The 20,568-nt window shown below is 40.0% G+C and overlaps 1 protein-coding gene across 3 annotated transcripts in view; it reads right to left on the reverse strand.

Annotated features, from left to right (window-relative positions):
- TSHZ1 (teashirt zinc finger homeobox 1) overlaps window positions 1-20,568 on the reverse strand; it is a 90,389-nt gene that overhangs the window by 22,709 nt on the left and 47,112 nt on the right. The window contains exons 2-4 of one of the 3 annotated variants that reach the window (XR_008972828.1): window positions 12,734-15,925; window positions 10,774-10,965; window positions 2,223-2,308 (exon numbers count right to left, since the gene is read on the reverse strand). Coding sequence is in view for 1 of the 3 variants with exons in the window: in XM_057414709.1 (XP_057270692.1) it covers window positions 12,741-15,925 (3,185 nt within the window). In the remaining 2 variants the exon portion in view is untranslated. Of the gene's footprint in view, window positions 1-2,222; window positions 2,309-10,773; window positions 10,966-11,327; window positions 12,135-12,733; window positions 15,926-20,568 lie in introns of those variants that run through there. The other 2 variants (XR_008972829.1, XM_057414709.1) reach the window with 2 other exon arrangements.

The following is a 20,568-nucleotide window of genomic DNA, read 5'->3' on the forward strand; positions in this document are numbered from 1 at the left end:
TCCAGGTGTTTGCCGAGGAATCTAATGAGACTGATTGGGACATGCTGATCAGCTTTCATTATAAGCTGTTCCCTAGCAGTCCGATTAATCAAAATAATGGTATGTGCTGTGCATGTATTTTATGGCTGTACCCAGTTTTGCTTTCAAAACTAAAATAAGACACCTGTTTTCCCCACCCTGTCTTGCTGAGTAGTCCCTTTAAGAGCATAACCTTGTTATCAAATATATGATATACCATCAGAGCTGGGGAGCTTCATACGCACATAAATATCACTCTTCCAGTTTGTGCTTTTTATACTAGCAGGAGAATCTAATGGAAATAAATTCAGTCCATGGGTCAATTACAGGCTTATTTTCATATTTATGGACTTAATACTTCCACACACAAAAAGATTCTAATGATAGCCTAAGGCACAGAGTAATCAAAACAACAGCTATTGAAAGGGAAGGAACCAAAGAAAAGTACGACTTTGAAATTCTACCCCCATCTCCTGATATTGTTATATACACTACATAAAAAATGCTTTTTCACAAATGAGTATGATTTTTACCTACTTACCATCAGCTTAACGTTAAAAAGAAACCAAAGGCAAGAGTTGTTGCCAGAAAAAAGCCACACTTTTTCCACCTCCAAATTCAAATTAACACTTTGATATGAACAATCAAATCTCCTCCTTTCCTCTTCTTCTTCCCCCTTGTCTCTGTTTCAATTAGAAAAGGAGGCAAAATTCCATGCTTCCTTCACAGATCAGGGATGCCCAAATGCTCTGTAGTGACTGAAGAGTCTCAGAGGGATCCCCCCCATGAGAAACAGCAGGTGCTCATTGCTCACTGACTGGCTGCATGTGTATTTGGAGGATCCAACACTGCCTTGGGGAAGGAGGAGAGGGAAAGATTAGCTTTAGCTTGTTCTGTAGCGCTGCCAAGATAGGTATGGACTTCATATAGGGTAAAGAAACTGCTGCCCTGCCCTATGGAGGGGTCCCTTCTCTGCTGATGCTGGCCATGGAGGGCACACAGGAGGCAACCCCTCCCCTGCTGTTATCACTTGAAGCAGCCCTGTCCAAGATAATGCAGAAATTTCCTCTTAAGTATCAGCTGTACATATAGGTATTTCTTATCCCAGCTTGTTTTCACATATATTTTATATACCAAGCAAGGATGTGTAAGGAAAGAAGGGAGCATGTGCAAGCTTCTGATGCCAGCTGAAGCGAGATAGACTGCACAAGCTATCTCTGAGTGCTTCATGCACTGCAGCTTCATCATGTTGTTTCTTCAGTTAGTTATTTATTAACAGCCACTGGATTGGAGCATCATGCATTTGATTAGATAAATGATATCTTGTTACTTGGAGCATGTTGTGAAGTTGTAATAATCTCTATTGACAATGCTTCTCTTAGTTTGGCGCAACGTTTCCTAGCCATCAAGAGGATTTTTATGGATCTGAATTCAATGCAAAGGGCCCTAAACCTCAAGCCTTAGTACTCTAGAAATCTGACATGAGAAATAGCAAAAGAAAATGAAATATTTTCCTCATTTGCTGATTATTTCCACAGTCCATGAATGTCTATGAATAAACTCTGCCACATCACCTGACTCAAGAAAAATAGCCATACAGGAAGCTTAATATTTGCTGTAACCTCAGTTTCCTGAAGCTGGAGCACTCCCTTAAATAATTTACAGCTCTGAAAGTGAGATAAGACTATCTCCAGTTCTGGCTTTGTTGTGTGTCCTGGATTATTCTAAACCATTTTCTGCAAGGGACATCCATCATTACAGACCCAGCTTTAGCTTCATCCCACATAGACATCTGAGAGACAGCAACTGGAAAGAATGCCAGAACTGGAGATAGTCTGATGTCATTTTAATGATTGTAAATTATTCAAAGAAGAATACCACAGCCAGAGTCCCAGCCATTTGAAAGTGTTTGCTAAAATGTCTAAGAGGTCTGAGTGACAATCTCTAGTACACATATGCAATGAAAATAAGGTTAATGACTCTCATTTGAGAGGGAAGAAGTACATAGGGCAAGAGAGCAATTGTTCGATGCTAATGCTGCAGGACTCTCGGTAAAGAAGGGAACGACTCCACTGAGGAATGACTCCATCAATTTTTGCTACATTGCAGCAGCATTAATAAGATCATTGGTATTAAAAGCAATAAAACACCCAGTCTACCTAGGACACCGACTTTTACCTGCTCCACTCAATGTACTAACTTCAGCTGCCATCACTGGTATCCAGCATCAGATTTGCTTGGGTCCAGAGGCAGAGAACTTCCAGAAGCTGCCAAAATTGTTTTGCTGCAGCTGGAAAGGAAGCAAGAAGGGAAGAATTATGAGGACAGTAACAACTGTTATGATAGATTTGGATATGAAACTGCCCTGGCAGCTATGACCCTAGACTGAGCTTAGTGGTTGGCAGTGGGGAGCTTCCTAACCCAGAGGGTAAGATGGTAGAGGAGCACCACAAAGAGCATCAAGCTGACCTCTTGCCTCAGGAACTGAAATGGCTTGGACTGTGATCTTTTCAACTGCTTTCTCCAACAGGAAATTTAAAGACAGAGCAGTAACTGAAAAGACACTGGCAACGTCAAGAAATGCTCTCTGCGTGTTATTACAAACTCATCAAAGATTATAGCATGTGTCTTCTCTGCCATACAGGCATTATCTCATCTCCTTAAAAGACAGGTAGGTTCAGCCACCAAGAGGTCATATCTGAAGTCACACAGAGAGCTGGGAATTAGGATCCATCAGGTTGCATTATGGCAACGGAAGACATGGCATCCATTGACTTCAATGAGAAACCCAGCATTAAGAAGAAAATAAAAAAACCTTACTGTTATTTGAGGAGTTTTCCACTTCCACACATGTGCTCAGGACACTCTACATACTGGCTCCAGGTCCCTGAACCATGGGAAATGGCAGGCTTCCTGCATGGCTGCTTCAGTTGTGTTCCTCATTTCAGGCCATTGTTCCAGACCGTATCTTTTGTTTGGGCCTTGGCAGGCAGTAAGACAGAGAATGCTAATGAATGTCTTTCCTCTGAGCACTATATGAGAGACATCTCATTTTCATTTTCTTTCCTGTGAGTCTTGAGTTTTAAACAAGCTGTGCAATGGAAATGAAATTCCTCTTAGAACGATATGCTCTCCCCTTTCTGCAGATAGTTGAAAGACCCTGGATAAGCCAGTTCTCAGTCAAAACCACAGAGCCTTAAATGTTAGAGAGCAATACAGACATGCAATTTATTGCTGCAGAATGGAAACTCTTGGATACTCACTGGTAAAAATAGAAAATTCCTCTTCTACAATTTAGTTCTCAAGTACTGGCTGTACTTAAGAGACTTTATACAGGTGATTGCGTTGCTTCAAAATTGGTAAGAGAAGCCAGCATCATCATACCAACTCCTCTGGCTTCAGTTTGTTTCACCTAAATTTTTACCTCAAGGATCATGTGCAATTTCCTGACTTTTGGAGAGGTTCTTGGAGGTGGTTGTCTTTAGCACCCTCAGAAACCCAAACCCACAAAATGAGAGAGGAGTTGCTTCTATAGGTATAGATACATTTCATCTGGCATTGCACAAGAATCAGCTGATCCTGGATTGATCATACTTGTCCAGTGTAAGCAGAACCCCAGGATTTCTAAAGCTCTCAGTAAATGCAACCAGGAGTTGGATGTCTAATTAAATCATCTCCCCCAAATTTCTGGCCCTCTGCTGGCTGAGATCTTCAGCAAGAGTGCAAAGAACGGTTTTGACTTTCAGCAGGCAGTGTTGAGCATCCGCAGCCACCACCGCCTCGCTGGGAGCTCCTGCCTGTTTGACAGTTTTGAAAATCATCAAGTCGTTAAGCTACTATTTAAATTAAGAGCAAGGACCTAATTTTAGGTACCTGTGTCTGAAATCTGTGCGCATTCATTGCCATCGTTTCAAAATGCCTTCCGTAGGGCCAGAACAGGACTTCCTCAACCCTAACTTCATACATCAGCTAGTATAGTCTTGACCACCCCCTTTTGGTTCCTTTTCTTAGTGAAGGTGTCCGTGCCCACTCCTTTCCTGACTCTTAAAATAAAATAAATGTCTTGGTAATTTACATTCATGTGTAGTCTGTATGTATGTGCATATGCATATGCTTGCACGTGTGTGTACCTAAATCAAAGTACTTAAAAAGCTTTACTGTGCCTTCATACATACTGCATATAATCAGTGGAAGTTTTCACTGTGTTCATAGGAAGGTGTGTGTGTGTGTGTGTCTGTGTGTGTGTATAAGAGAGAAAGAAAGAGCAAGAGAGACAGACGGAGAGAGGGAGAGAGTGCACCAGGAATTATCTATGCATAAAGAAATTAAAAGAGAATATTTTTCCAGAGCAATTGAAGCCCATCTCCTGAACAATGACGACAGCTCCTCATTTTCGACAACAATAGAGGGCACGTAGGAGTCAGCTCATTAGAATATCTGTGGCTCTTTTCTGTTCTCTCTGCATTAAGCCCCCATAATGTCAGTTGTCACTTATTAATGACAATTAACTAGTAATCAGCAGTGAGACTCTTCGAGGTGGTCCTTGCCTGACAGGTGAAGAAAGAGAACATTGCGTAGTGCCATGCAGTGACATGGAACCTTCAAAGGGAGCACGGCATTTCCATAAATTATTTCAGAAAGAAATTTTCTTTTAGACATTCTCTTTAAAGCATTAGGATCTTTAACCCTAGAAGGACTATACGGTTGCAGCTGTCCTCCCTCCCCCCACCCCTTATCGCTAGTATTGGGTAAAATTGGAAGGCAGCCTGATCTGTCATGTAACCCAATTCCCATCTGGGGCTGGAACAGCTATCAACCCACTCTGCTGAAACTATAAATACCTTCCCTTGATACTCAACCTTAAGTACTCACTTAAAATGATGCCCAGATACCAACAGTGAAGTTGCCAACTGAGCGCAGCTTAGGTGGACGGCCAGTAGAGACTGCGACACATCTATTATAATGTCTTCAAAAATTAAGTGACTCACAAGTGCTCAATTTAAGTACATGTGTAAACTATGAAATTGAACCACTTTCTCCCTATGAAATTGAACTACCTCCTCCCCTCTTTCTGATGGCTTTTACACCCATTTGTTACGTCTTGCCTTAAATGAGATGGCAACTAATGTTAGTGTGTGGTTTTACAGCAACAAGCATACTCAGAGCCCTGGGCTCTGATTGCTATTGCAACAAATTTGATGTAGTTATTGCTCGTAGAAAGACTCAAGTGGGAAAAACCCGATCACCAGCACTAAGACAACCATTCAGTTTCCTCCATGAAAAGCTTTCTTCTTTGCTCCTTTCCTAATCTTACGCAACATCAGGTAAAGAGCACTTGCCATCCCACTTCATTCAAACTCTCTGCTCAGGCTTCCCTCCTTCCCCCTGACCCTCCATCTTTTGAACAGGCAATCCTGGGAAATCTTTTCATCGAGTAATTCAGCTGTTCACCACAAAACCTTCTTTCCTTCCTGAGACAAATTCAGCCTCATTGCATGATTTTTGCAAGAGGTCAGAGAGGTTCCCAAACATCACTCAGGCATGCCTGTATCTCCCAGCACTCAAAGCCCCTTTGAGCTTTACCTAGCTAGGTCCCTTTTTGTTTCCTAACAGGCAAGCAGGCCTTCCAGCCTTTCCCTTTTCACCCCTCTCAGTCTTAGCTTTCAAAATCCCTGCCATCTGCTCTGGTTAATAGCAATTATTCTCCTATCATTCCTTTTTCCTATCTTTTCCTTCTTCTTACAGTGGATCTCCAAGTTTCAATGTTTTTTGTGCTGCTTTTACCCTTCTGATGGCTGCTGATCATCAGACTGTTCTTAGTCGTTCCTCAGTCCTATTCCTTCTTTGCACTTTTCCAGACTCTCAGCTGTCAAAGCATACTTTAAAAATGTGAAATGTGACGCTCACCAACCCCCAAAATTGGGGTGGAAGATCCCCATGCAATGTTAAGTCTAGACCTGCTGCCTTTTTTAGGGCAAAGCTATCTAATTTTTCACATTATCCCACCCCAGAAAAGTAGTGATGAGAAATAGCAGACAATTAACTGCTACAAACTTTAGCAAGATATTTCTTTAGAGGCAGCTAAGAACAAACTCTCCCTTGAACATAAAGACACACAGTGCATCCTTGAACCACATTTTATCATCATGCTACACACTGGGATACTACTGTAATTATTAATGCAGCATGCCCATTGCAAACATGCTGAGTGTGTTTGACCTTGGGCTGAAAAGTACTGCACCAGTTGTGGGCAGCGTCTGAGCCTGCAGTGTGTTTTAGAGACAATATTTGCACATTAATAAACTTAAAACTTGTTTAGTGTGAGAGTTTTCCAGTTAAACCATTATAGTCACGCTGGTTGGCATTAGACAGTTTCCCTGCCACAGCAGCCCAGGGCAGTTTTTCTTAGTACAGAATAAAAGTGGCTTTTTCCAGTTTGGCTTAAATTGCCTCCAAAGTACTTTAGTCTAAATTGAAAAAAGTCCAGAATGAAAATGCCTAGCAAGTGACTTATACCAGTGAGAAAAGCCATTAATGAATCTCACCTCCTACCTACAATGGGTCTAGCTTTCCCTTGGAACATGGGATGAAGGGAAGTCTTCTACTACACAACTTTTTCACCTTTTTAAGTACTAAGCAATGAGATGTCAAAGACCCTGAAGGCAAAAGGCAGTTTCAAGAGCTGCTCCTTGTATTGCCATGTGTAGCATATACTGCAGTGAAAAGGTGGTCTGAAAACATAAAATTTTGTACCTCTTTATCAAGATCAAAATCGCCTGTTATCCCATTTCTCTCCCCACACAGTCCACCTCAGACTGCTTGCAGAAGGATAGTGACTTCCAGAGCTCTGCCAGTTTTCCTTGCTATGCTGAAGACTGTGGGGATAGAGGGGAGAAGATGTTCTCAATGCTGAGCCTGTAGCAGTGCTTCTGTGAGAACAAATACAGTGTTACACATTGGAACCATACAGTCATGAACTGAGCCTAACTAGGACTTGGAAGAAAAAGATTAGTTTTTACAGAACATTGCTACTCACAAATGCTCAGGGTAAACTAATTTCTTTGCATGTCCCAATAGGCTGTGTAGTACTTGCAGTGGAGAAGAGTGGAAAGTGAAGGATGCCATAAATTTTGGGTTTCCCTCAGCTGGGTTTTACTTCCAAAGGCAGTCTTTACAACAGTGGTCTGTCTCCATTAGCTGTCAAATGGTGGCAAATGGCATGTGATCCATCCTGTTTGTCCACATCTGAAGACAATGCCCATTTCCAAGATACAGCAATGTATCCTGCCATTCAAAAATACAAACCTCATAATTTCAAGTAATTATTGAAATTATAGCAGGACTGATACCTGACTGCAGCACGATGCATGCTTGTGCATCCAAACTCCCTTGAAAGGCATGTCAAGGGGTAAAAAGGGATTCTGAGCATGGTGATACAGAGTACAATACAAGGAAACTGAAGTGCTAGCTGGCAGGTTAATGTGTTTTGACAAACTGATTTAACACCCACCAGACCACTAGTGAACTTACTTGCAAGAAACTGCTTGCTCTTAGCTACTGGAACTTCCATCCCAGATTATATCCGTCTGAACTCAACTACTTACTCTGGTTATAAACTTTCTAGGGAGTAAGGACCTAAGCCTGAGAGCATGCTCTAGTGGCTAGACGTCAACCTGCTGGTCAGGAGCTTTGGGCACCACTCCTGACTACAGAGTTTTTAGCACTCTGCTTTCCCGACAATGCTGACATTACTGCTCGGGACAGAAGTACGGAACACCGTCAATATATTAAATTTGTTCAGAATTACATTATACCGATGGCCAAGCCATTGTGCCCTAAACAATTTAGTTAGAGAAATGCTTCTTTAAAATGAATGAATAATGTTAACGGTTAATCCTCCCCTGGCACTTTTTACACTAATAAGTTTATCTAGAAGCAAAACATAAAAATCCTGACCACCTGGACAGAGCTAATCAAATCTAAACTTTGCATTTTTTACAGGGAGGGGAACAAAGCAGAGGTAACATCTACAGCAGTTAGAATAAAACCCTGATTCAGCAGGTCACTAGATAATGCTGGGGTAGAAATGATGTAGAAAAAGGAATCTCCATAATAGAGTAACTGAAGCCTCTTATTCTCAGTCAGAAGGTCTATAGCTTTCATTAGTTATCACCTATTGGTTGTCTAAAAATAAACAGGTCCATTAGCCATGTGTTGGAGTTTTCAGATCTTTAGAACCTCCTAAACTGTTCCAAAATCAGATTTGCTGTATCACTAGTCAAAAAAAAAACCAAACTAATGATGATAAAGAAGCATATTTCATAAATGATACTAACTGCACATAATCTGCATCACCTGAACAAGCTTGTAAAATACTGGGTTTGGCAACATACCCAGATTTGGTTATTGATATTTTCACTTGGCTACCGTATCACCTTTCACTTAGAATAGCATCTTTCATCCTAAAATGTGGTCTCCCCACCTACCTGTAGGCTGAAGGCGACTATACACAGTGCTGAAGAGAAACTATACAAAGCCATATGAAACATTCAGAAGGAACTTAATTGGAACTCCAGGGAAAAGAAAAATCTGGATGAATCTTCTTATCTAGATTAGTATCTGGCCAGTACCTTGGAGTTAGCATTCTGTTCTTATACATGGACAGAAAAGGACCCTGCTTTTAAATTTCAGTGAACAGATGGTGAAAACCCACTTCCTGCTACTTTCATGCTGGGAGAGTAACTCAACACTGCATCAGCCAGGAGACCAACACCTACAGAGCTGCGAGAACACTCCACATGGAAACTGGCCTCTCCTTGGAGATCTCCAAGCCAGGACCCCTGCCCTATTATTTAAAGAATATCATACCCTCAAATTTGAGATGGCTTTGGAAACGAGAGACAGCAGCTGATACAGCGTGCCTTGATCAGTCTAATGCAAGATAATGTGTATATTTTTATGCCTTCATACTTAACTGCAATCCCATTTTAGTGGCCTCCGTGATAAGGACAGATTATGTTTGGTGTAATTATTACCAGTGTAACTACCCAGACAAAGTCATAACAAAGTTATATTGCAGAAATTAGTGAATATCCCACCAAATGCTATTAAAAAGACCAAAAAAACAAAGAGTCATTTCATTCAGGACTAATGTCAGCAGGAAACAGATCTCTCAAATTCGCAGGTTTGCATCACCTTCTAAAGAGCAATATAGAAAAGTGCACAGAAGCAGAAACCAAATCTGTGAAGCCAACAAACCAAGGTCTTCAGCCCTGCAAACAGATGCAAGCAAGCAAACAAATGAACACCACCAACCTAATGCTGAAAAAGAAGTAGCTTTATACATCTTTGGAAAGAATCAAATACAACGGATTTTGAATATGTCACAAATAGGTACGCAGGCTTACAGAGAGTCCTAAGGGTTTTAAGGCTCTTACATCTCTTTTCTTCAAGACCTGTCCTTCCATTTAGTAGCTTTAGTAGCTACTTGCAGAATAGCACAAACTTACTTTTGCTGAAATCTTACAGAAATAAAGAAGAAATAAACCTGCAAACCAAGTTTGAGGAAAAGAATACGCTTTAAACTGTGCAATTATTTTTCTTAAGGATTTTTTTTTAATGGAAATTTTTCAGAAATACAGTATCAAACCCAAAGAATAAAGATCACACCGTTGGTGAGCATCATTTTGTTAAGCAAGTGAAACACTAGTCTCTTCAATTTTTCATCTACTTCATATTTCAGCCTTAGAAAGTGTTACATCAGCACAGTCGCCAGGTAAAGCTGCTAGTTCATTCTAAATGGACTTCCTTCAGACACTGGCACAGATGATGAGTGATTGTCCAATTCTGAAGCTATCAGAACTGAACGGATTTAGCAATGTCATAAACACCTCTCGAGGGAGTCACCTGGTGTTGAGAACTCACTTTACATGCCGTGTTTCAAGATCAGTTTTAATGGATTTACATTAGATTCAAACCCACTTTAGAGCTATTATTTCTCCCTTTCAACCTTTTCACCCACTACTGCAATGTAGTATAGCATATGCTATAATCACATGTTTGCAGGCCCATGGTAAAGTAAACAAAACTTCAAAGGGTTATTATTTCAAGACTCTGTATTACAGCCGTAGGCCTGACTGTTATTCTTCCTCAACACCCCTTGGGCCCAAAGTACATAATCATCCAGTAATTGAACTGAAATGTCTAAATGGCAGGATCCCCTGAAGGACATAGGTAGTTAGCAGCGAGGAAAGTAAGGGACATTTAAAAAACCCCTCACGGCACTTTCCTGCACTACTTAGAAATACTGTGTAAATGTAACTGACCTGGACCTGCAGAAAACCTTGCAGAAAACAGAGTAACACTTGGATATTTCTGGGGTTATAGCTAAAGTAAAGATTAAATGTAGAACTGCTCTGTACCAGGGAGCAAAGATCTTACCTTTAAAATCCTTTCAGAAGAATTGAGAAGAAGGAACAGAAATATACATACATACACAGAAGTATATATAACACAATAGTATCACTAATACTACGTGAAGGCAAACCCCTCTAGGTCCTCATATTTAACAGCCCCTCCAAAAACTGTAATGGATAGCAGATCCCAGGCTTTCATACTCTGTAACTGTCAAAGCACTCAGGAGATAGATTAGTGAAGGCTCTGACAGCTCTCTTTTACATTCTAAATGACATCTGCATTCAACAGAACAGAAATAAAGATTAAGGGAAACACCTGATATGATAGCACTCAGCTTACCTCAAAATGCAATATTTAAAAAGTACAGAGAAACACAGGTCTGCCTTCTTGTACTGTAAGTAAAAACTGGTGTCAAAGCCTCAGAGGTCTTCACCGCTGCCAGAAAGGCAAGAACCGCAGCATTCAACAGACTGCAGGGGCAGAAGCCACAGCCTCTGACTGTGTAACTGCTGGAATCAAAAGGTTTTTTGCCTGAGAAGGAAGGGAGGAGACGGTCTTTGAACATACACAGAAAATGGCTACGGGTACAGTCATACAGCACAGGAAAATTAACTTGGCTGAAACCTTTGCAGCCCTTCTTGTACTTCAGTGATGAGCAGAATGCCCGTCGCTAATTGATGGCGCCCTACTGATCCCGTACCTTTCGCAGTACGTACCTACTCCAAATCTCTTTTAAAAGGTTATTAGTATTGAGGCTGCGAAAGAAACACGTCAGCATACAGATCACGAGAGATTATTTCAAACAGATTTTTGCTGGTGGATTATATAAACGATGCCTCTTATTGCTGGAATAACACCTCAAAGGCAATATAATGACGACATGACAATGTATGTAAATCAAGAACTGCATGTGGGTTTATTTTACACTTGAGAAAACAGTGGATTTAATTGTGTGAACCAAAATGTACTGTACAATATTAATGATAAAACATCAAAATGTATAATTCATAGTGCATTGCTTGCTTTATTTTTATTTATTTATTTTTTTGTCAGATAGTTCCTTTAAGTACATGCATCTGGAAAGATGCAGGTGCCAGTAAAATTCCTCTATTTATATCAAGCTGCAGGAACTAAATTTTATTCAAAAAGTGTGGTTTTACATTATATACACAGAAATTGAATATAAAATGACAATATAAAAAGTTAAAAGAGAAAGCATACAGCCAGAAGGTACAAAGAAAGTTGAACAGTTTAAAATGGTACGATATGTAACATGTATTTTTTTAAGCTGATGCTGGCAATTTACAAGGAACAGAATCCAACATTTGCCCCATTTTTTTTTGTTTTCATTTACCAATGCAGCACACTATAGAAAGGTCAGCTTGTACCAAAGCTTAACATTTGTAACTATAAACTGCAGTATTTTACAGGAAAAAAAAAAAAAGGACAAAAAAAAAAAAAAAAGAAAGAAAAGAGCATTTTTACACTTGTTTTAAATAACAGCTTGCATACTTTTTATTTTTTCTTGCCAAAAAGTGGCAACTCTCAGCATCCAGAGGGTTTGGGCATAGTGGCAACTCGGTTTGCTTTTTTTTGTAATTATCATTTAACTTATACAGTTGTGGCTTCCTAACCCCTTGGGTACTACACAGCTCTCCTTCTTCCAAGCACTGCATGCACAATTTCTTCACAAACCAGTTCTGCATAAAAAAAAAAAAAAAAAAAAAAAAAAAAAGCTCATTCATTAAAAAAAAGTAAGTTCTGCTTCTGAAAAAGCTTTTATTTGAATGAAATGCCTTTAAGCCTTTTGTTTTGTTTTTCCTTATTTACTTATTTAGTCCCTGGGAAAGGCACAGAAATGCTATTACAGTTCTCCGAGGGTTAAAACTTGACACTACCAGGTTCTGTGACCTTTATTGTCATGGCAACTTTGTAATTTTAGGATGTCTCTTTATCATTGTTCTTTGTGTCTTTCTTTACGGCTAAATTAATGTCTCTCAATAGTGTCTCCCACTATATTCTACAAAAGATAGCTTAACATCAAGGACAGATGTTGAAAATAAAGGTCAGACTTTGACTCACAAAAAATAAAAACAGAAACAAAAAATAACCATGCACAGATCAGACAAAGAGCATATAAATATAACTACAAAATAAGTGTAAGAAAAACCAAGGTCCAGATAGGCAGTTCAGCAACAAAAGTAAGACTGATTTCAGAGGCTCAGGTCAGGCCTAGTGCAGTACTATGAAGAAGTTTAGTGCAATGTTCCTGTGGTCACTTGCATACCTGGCTGCTTACCTGGACGCTATTGTTTTTCTAACTCAGTTACATAGATCAGATGGTCCTCTGGGGACTTGCCATGTGTTTTACTAAGGTGCAGTTTGACTGCATGCTTGCTTGCAAAAGTTCGGTTACAGAGCTTACACTGGAATGTGGAGCCTAAGTCCTCCTCGGCAATTCCAAGTGAGCCCAAAGTCTTGTTTGTGAGGACTTTTGAAACATTCTGCTGTTCTTGAATCTGATTAAGTGGCAACTTTGATAGATCCTTCAAACTAAACCCTAGGTGTGTCTCTAAGTGACTTATGTATGTAGAAGCAGTCCTGAACTGAGAGGCACAATCATTGCAAAAGAAAACAGGATGTCCTGTGTCCAAGTTCTTTAAAAATTTAGTTCCACCTGTCCTCCTTAACTGATACTTCACATTGGCCAGCCAGTGGCTAATTGTGGTCATGGAAAGACCAGTAAACTTAGAGATGTGTACCCGCTCTTGTGGACCTAAGTCCGACATAATGTATTTGCCTTCTGAGGTCTCCCTCAAGCTGGAAGCAAACTGGGCTTGAAGGATCAGAAGGTGCTGAGGGTTCCAGTTGGACTGTCTGCCCTTCCTCTTGTGTACTGGTGACAGTTCATCCAGAGCTTCCTCAAAACTGCTCCCGTCAGCATCAGACTTCTCTGACACGGTAGACGGAGTTGAAGACTTGGGTGTCAAACGCCCTGTGAGGTTCTTCACCATATCGGAAATATCCAGCAGGGCACTCTCCCTTAGCGGGGATGAGGCAGAGTCAGCCACGCTGGAAACAAGAGGCTTGTTTTTGGACTTGGTTAGATCAATAGGTTGATCACTGTTCTCATAATAGTATCGGTCAATGGCATCAGACTGCTTGACTGGAGTGGTTGGGTAAATGGGTTTGTCCAACATGCTGTTGCTAATTTTGTACAGCATGGCCAAAGGGTCCAGAGAGGGGCTTACTGGCTTAGAAATTTTGCCTAAGTGGGTATTCATAATGGTCTGTAAAGCACTCAATGGATTAATGAAGGATGGCTCAGGTGAATGATCTGTGATGATTCCTAAATTGTTACAGCCATTTGCAACCTTTGTTTTAAGTGGCTCGGTGCCATTTGGAGTATGTGCTTCTGCTGGCCTGTCCTTTTTGACCTTCTGAACTTCTGCTTCAGAGCTCTTCTTCTGCTGCTGTTTGTTATTTATTTCTTCTGCTTTTGGGAAGTCCTTGTTTTCCTTAGCAGCAGGTGACATGGGTTTGCCTGGAGAGCTCTTCTCTTTCTCCAGAGGCTTTTCTTCCTTCTTCACATTGATTTTACCTGTAACTTTCTCCACTAGTTCTTCCATAGCGGATACATTGCTCTTGTGAGGAGGGGGTGTGAGATTGCCTGGGGAATGGATGAGCGCATTGTGTTCTGACGACAGCGATTTTACACTGCTTGCATAAGATGGCTGCATTTGAACGCTCTGCACTGTGGGCTGAAGGGGTTTGACTGTTCCCGGGAGCTGGTAAGCTGCATGAATACTGGGATATCCTCCCCAGGAAGGGGCTCCATTCTGAGCTTTGCTGATAGCTGTTGTCACTGTGTTCTCTAAGGATTTCAATATGTCTATTCCACCTTTAGGACTATCATCTAGGTCCTCCTCTCTGAGGTACTGATACAAAGTTGTTGGCTCAAATTTCTCTGTAGAGTCCTCGTTCTCTTCTTTAATCTTTTTCTCTGTCTCACTGACCACCACCTTTTCCTTCTCTAGGTCTTTCTTCTCCTCCGAGTTTGTGGAGCCTGCAGGGGAATCGGGCTGCTTTTTAATGTTGGAGGCTGGTAGCCTCGTGTGGGTGGTGGGTGGAAGAGGTATAGACTGTATCTTCTCTTCCACCACAGGGTCCAATACTAGCTGTTTGCCTTTTTTGGAAGCAGAATTGGTCACCTTTAAGAAATGACCGGTGACCATCATGTGAGCAGTGAGCTGCTGCAAAGTGTCATGGGAACTCCCACATTCCATGCACTTCAGTATCTGGGCTTTCCGTGCCTCAAACTGCCAAGTATAGCTAGCACCATTTTGATAGCCATAGCGGTTGTTTGGAGTCACATAGGGATTGGCAGTTTTTTGATCCTTTGCAGACTCACCCAGTGAAGCTTCTGCAGTGATCCCTGCTGGCTCAGGTGAACAAGGTGAAGCTAAGTCCTGAAGTGCTCGCTTTTTTGTAGAAGGGACCAATTTAGTGATGGCTGGTACTGGCTCCTTCAGAGGCACTTTCTGGTAATGCTTTGTTTTTATCATATGGACGCTGAGGTCTTGCAAAGATTCAAACGAATGCCCACAGTACATGCACTTCAGCACTTTTTGAGCATCCTCTTTGCCTTCCATTTCCATAAGTGATCGTTTTCTAGGCTTTGACCACCGTTTGGTCTTATCAGCTTCTTTATCTCTGTTGTCATCACGGTAATGTCCAGTTTCATTCATGTGCACCGTTAGCTCCACCAGTGTGTCATAGGCTGCACTGCAGTCTTTGCATCGGAACTTGCTAGCACCGGTGAACACAGACCCATAAAGTTTATTGTTTTGCCGGTAAAGCTGTACTGTGCTGAAAAGACTAGGTTCTGGGAGAAGTCCATATGAAGAGGTCTGCTGCAGAGTTTTAGCTAATGCAGCTTGGTGCCAGTCATAACCTGAGCCACCGCTGTTACTATTACTGTTACTAGTATTACTCGTACTTGTACTGGTACTAGTGTTGGTACTGGTAGTACTAGTACTCTGGGAATTGGCATTGGTGTCAGTACTGGTGGTGGTTTCATTCTGGCTGATTCCATTGTTGCTGGTGGTTGGATTGGATTTCTTTAAGTCCAAAGCTAAACTGGACCAGCAAGTCTCTGAAAGCAAATTTGCATACACAGCTTTTATTTGTGCCAAGCTGTCCTGTGGATAGGAAACACTGTCTGTGCACTGAGGATCCTCTTTCTCTTCTTTGGAGGAAGTGCTTTTGAAATGGGCCAGCTGATCGCTGTTTTCACTAAATGGTGAACCATAGCCTGCATCCTGATTAGTTGCAGTGCTGACTGGGGAGTTCTGGTAGCTTTGAGCCTCTTTGATCTCCGCTTCTTCATTGCACAAATACTCATTCTCCTGGATGTCCAGAGACAGCCCATCATCTTCCACGCTCTCTTCATCTATTTCTGCTGCTTTCAATTCCTCCTCAGGAACATATGCTAAAATACAGGAAGGGAGATGGGGGAAAAACAAGACAAAAGTTATCGAACACACATATTTTACATTGTCGCTGTCTTCTGTACTAAAAGTAGTAAAAATAAAGACAAATTTTGGAGATACATCCAGAAACCAAATTCATCATCCCTCACATACTCCACGTATAAATCCACATACTCTGTCCTGGTTATGGTTTGCTACCAGGGCTACTTAAGAATAACTTTGACTTCATCAGTAAAATATGTGCCATGATCACAGTAGATACCATAATATCAAACCGAAAATCAAACAAAGAGCTTATTAAACGAGTTTTTATCAGTTTAAAAAATGGCCTGGCAATGGGCTATATTTACTGCACTATATATGCGCAACACATTGCAGCTGACCTGTACCCCTCAGAACTAGTTACTCAGAATCACTGCCTTGACCAACTCCATCTCGTCAGTACTGTCTTTTCTGGCAAACTGGCTTTAGCTAAAGCTTCAAGGGCCATTTCTGTGTCACCGACTTTAATGGAGCTATACAGGGCAAGTGTTTCAGGTCAGCTGTTCCAGGGTCTTCTGGAGGCTGGCTGTACTGGGTCCATCTGAGAGCAAAGCAGCTTTCATTTTCACAAGGTGAAAAGAGAAGCAAGACAGTGATTGTTTTCTGAAATGGCTGGGATATACTTTGCCTCCTGTTGTGATCTGATGTGGGTCCTGCATTTACTGGTCTGAAAACAGCAGTCAGAAACTAAAAGTAAATGCTAGGGACTAATTTTTAGAAAAAAACAATCAAAAATAATTAGACCTTCATCCCAGATTGATTATTGGTCTATGGTAAATATATAAATAAAACTTTGCTATTGTATTGCTGCCCGGTGAAACTATATAATCTTACCATATTATGTATTTATCTATATCAAACTATTTTTTAAACTAGCAAATGTGACATCTGTGAGCAGATGGCCATTACATCAAAACACATTTACTCCAAGGGCCTAATTCACAGAAATGGCTTACATGTACCTAAGTGATAAATGTACACTTTCATCACAAAGCAGAACACATACTTGTACACATTTCCCTTCCGTTCTGTAAAAGAAGCTTAAAAAAAATTACAATGATAATGGAATGTGGATCATTTATAAGCATGTCAAGGTAGAAAACATGGATTGTGAATAATTTTCAGTAATCAAATAAAAAAATGCCTCTTTGTCAGGTGAACTGTGCAGCAAGTGATGCTGAAATGTGGCCCATGTCCTTCCATGGTACAATACTGAAAGAAAGCCAGAAAAAGAGGTGGTTCTGCTCCTATGTGATATGAAGAAAATACATATTATCATGTTAACAAAGCTGAGGTCCTCTTCAACTGCGGGGAGCATAACTACACATTGAGCTCCTTTTTGTACACAGTTGCTAATATATTCTGAAACTCCTTTTCTGAAAAATAAAAAGAATCTTCCTTCATTGTGCTACAAAAATTCTTTGAAACACTTTGTTTTTTAAGGAACAGTATTACGGCCATTACCACATTCTGTATTTACCTTTTCAATTCATTCTCAATGCAGCCCCTAACTACTCCAGTGGGATCTTTTGAGACAAAGCAGGAAAGTAGTCCGCCTAGTACTGGGGTAGTGGTGAACCTGAAGATGCCTGCTGCATCTTTCATCTGTCCTCTACGTGGCCAGCTTTTTTAGAAGACAATTTGATCTTTTTGTTTTAAAAGTATGAAGCAGGGCCCAACTCCTTACAGATGCACCTGACTCAGGTGTTTGCTAAGATACTTAAAATCACTGGTGAGTACCAAGCACAATAGAAGTCACTACAAAAATCATCCTGGAGCCAAAGGCCAGGAAGATGCCAGAAAAGCCTTGTAAAAGCAGAAAAAAAATTGTTCTTAAAAATTCATTTAGTCCATAAAATGAAGACTAAAATACAGGAATACTAGAAGACCAGTCAGCTTCTCAGTCTTGCAGTAATGCTGTTATTGAAATACTCTGCTGGTGTATGAGCATGGTACTACCACTGCAGTTCTGAACTCCAGGCATATAAGTAGAATTCACTCCCACAGCTACTGTCTTAGCTGCCCCATTAAAGACACCTGTTTCCACTCATTTCTAACAGAAAAAGACAATAGATTTTTAAGTTTCAGAAAAGTAAAGAACAGTTATAGAAGAATATGGTTTCTGACTCTGAAATTCCTTTTAAGTAAAAAAAAAAAAATAGGAAAGAAAAAAACAACTCAAGAGTCCTAAAGTGCATAAAAATGCACAGTTGCCATCTGGCATTTTTATTTTTTAAAAAAAGAAAACTTAGCAATGATGAGCAGACGGTCACTACGTAGAAGCTGGAAACCGAGGAGGCCTGAATTCTGAGCTTTTATGAACTGCTGTCTTCTTACAAACCTCAGTGGAGCTATGCCAATTTTCTCTAATTTTCACATCCCAATATTTTTAATAAATAGATGTAAGAAACTGTTGTAAGATGATGAATGTTGCTATAGTTGATACAGCACTTTGTAAGAATCCATGTGAACTATCTGCTCACATCTCTCTACTTGATTCTAAATTGCATAAATATGCATTTTTATAATTGCTATATATAACCATCTAAATATCTGATTAAGAAGAAACTCTAGTTGAGCCTCTGCCCTAGCTTTTATTTTCCTTTACTTATTTATGATGGCGTGTTTTTCTCTACCCTTGTATTTTTGCGCTTTACCATAAAAATAAAAGGAGCTAAACCACACAAGAAACATTAAAACTACATGAAAGGCCAGTGTTAAACTGTCAAAGCAAAGAAACTGAGTGTTAGGGTGAAATATCCATCTTCACTCCTTTCCTAGTCTTAGGTTCTGCTGAAACTACTACATGACTGAATTCACTCCCTTACCAATATATACTGCGATATAAGAGTTAAGAATGTATGACTGTCCCAGACTCTGATTTTCTATGATTTCAGAATTGAAGCCAGATTCTAGAAAAAAAAAAAAAAAAAAGAAAAAGAATTTACATGATGTGCACACCCACATGCCTATGCAGGTGTTATCTGAAATAACACAAAGAAACAATTCTTCTTAACCAGAAAGAGTAATTTATCTGAAATGTTTAATTTCTATCACTGCAATCATCAAGATTTTATTTAAGTCCTTTAGCTACCACAGGATACATACAATATCTTTTCATTCAAGACTACTAATGTTTGTAAGACGAATAGCAGCTCACTGAACATATGGTATTTTGCAAGGTCAGTGCAATTCTCTAGCTGAAAATGTTTCTGGTAACGCTAGTTCAGAAGCATACAAGATGAAGAATGTTGATTTCTAAAAACATGTATGTTTTACTAAAATTCTCACAGAAATTTGACAAGTAAGTAAGCTTCAGATTTTTAAACACAGCAAAAATATTCCTATTATAATTAATTGCAGAGACAAGTAATATTACTCCAAGTCAAATAAAAGTGTGAGATGTTCAGATTCTCCCCCTAAATTATAATAGGTAGCTCAACAGACAGGTTTCAGACAGCGTATACTTCTGTGACTGAGAAACTCTCAGCAATCTTCTCCACATATTCCTGCATTTGCAAAAAAACACTGCTGGTTTACCCAAGCCCTGAAACCACACAAAAATACCAGGAGCAGATACAAGCAGTGATCCTCTTCACCAAAAGCTATATCCAAAGATGAAGAAATTACAGAACATAATGCCAGCTTTTCTATTCCTTCTCATTTGTGCATGCACACACTCGGGCAAATACACATTGGAAAAAGGGGAAAAAGCTTCACATTCAAGACAACTACAAATTAGGGGGAGCAGTTTGTATTTCTTAAGTCTTGCTATTATTTTTTGCCTATAAAATGTGCCTTCTGGATGCCAATGCTTCCCCATAGATATACTGTCATCTTTGAGCAGTGTTAAAAGCTGTGCATTCTAATCTAAGTGGACATGAGAAGCTATATATTGTATATGTGAGTAGCATAGCACATTGTGTTTGCTTCAGTGAGAATATTTACACTATAAAATACACATCCATTGTTTGAAAAAGCAGACAGAGATCTGAAATGTAAGGATGTAGTTAAAAATAAAAATATTCTCACATAAACCCCTTTGTAACCTCGGACCGGTGCTTTTGAAGGAATCTATCTCTGTGGAGGTATTCTTTTCCATTCAAAAAGGGATTCAGCATTGAATACATTACTTTGAAAAGGACAAAAGTAACGACTGTATTTCTAACAGTCTACAAAATTAAATGTAGCAAACTCTTCAAGACCTGATTTTAAATCCTCCAAATAAATGAATTAATTCAGAAGACCTCAATATTGAAGGCCACAAGTCAGTAAAGCAATTGAATACTGAAATAATTTTTACTGAAATACATATTTTATAGTTTCAACAAATAGGGATGGGTTTAAGTTTGAAATTCTTCACTAAATCAGGGCCTACTCTGGGACTAGTGGCATAATGTGAATGTTCACCATTCTTCAACAGATATATTTCCACCGCTTCTAATATTTACCCAGCCAACAGGAGACAGCAGCTGCAGAAGTTTTCCCAGGCCACATTGTCACCTTGCACAAACTGCACTCTAGGCTGGGAATGACTTCCACTGCACACAAGAACACATTTCAATCTCGGGCAAAAAAAGGATGGATAGAGACTACAACA

The sequence above is a fragment of the Pezoporus wallicus genome, unplaced genomic scaffold (assembly GCF_028554395.1).
Source record: "Pezoporus wallicus isolate ANWC-B61680 ecotype Strahan unplaced genomic scaffold, APGP_CSIRO_Pwel_v1 contig_2, whole genome shotgun sequence".
Lineage (NCBI taxonomy): Eukaryota > Metazoa > Chordata > Aves > Psittaciformes > Psittacidae > Pezoporus > Pezoporus wallicus.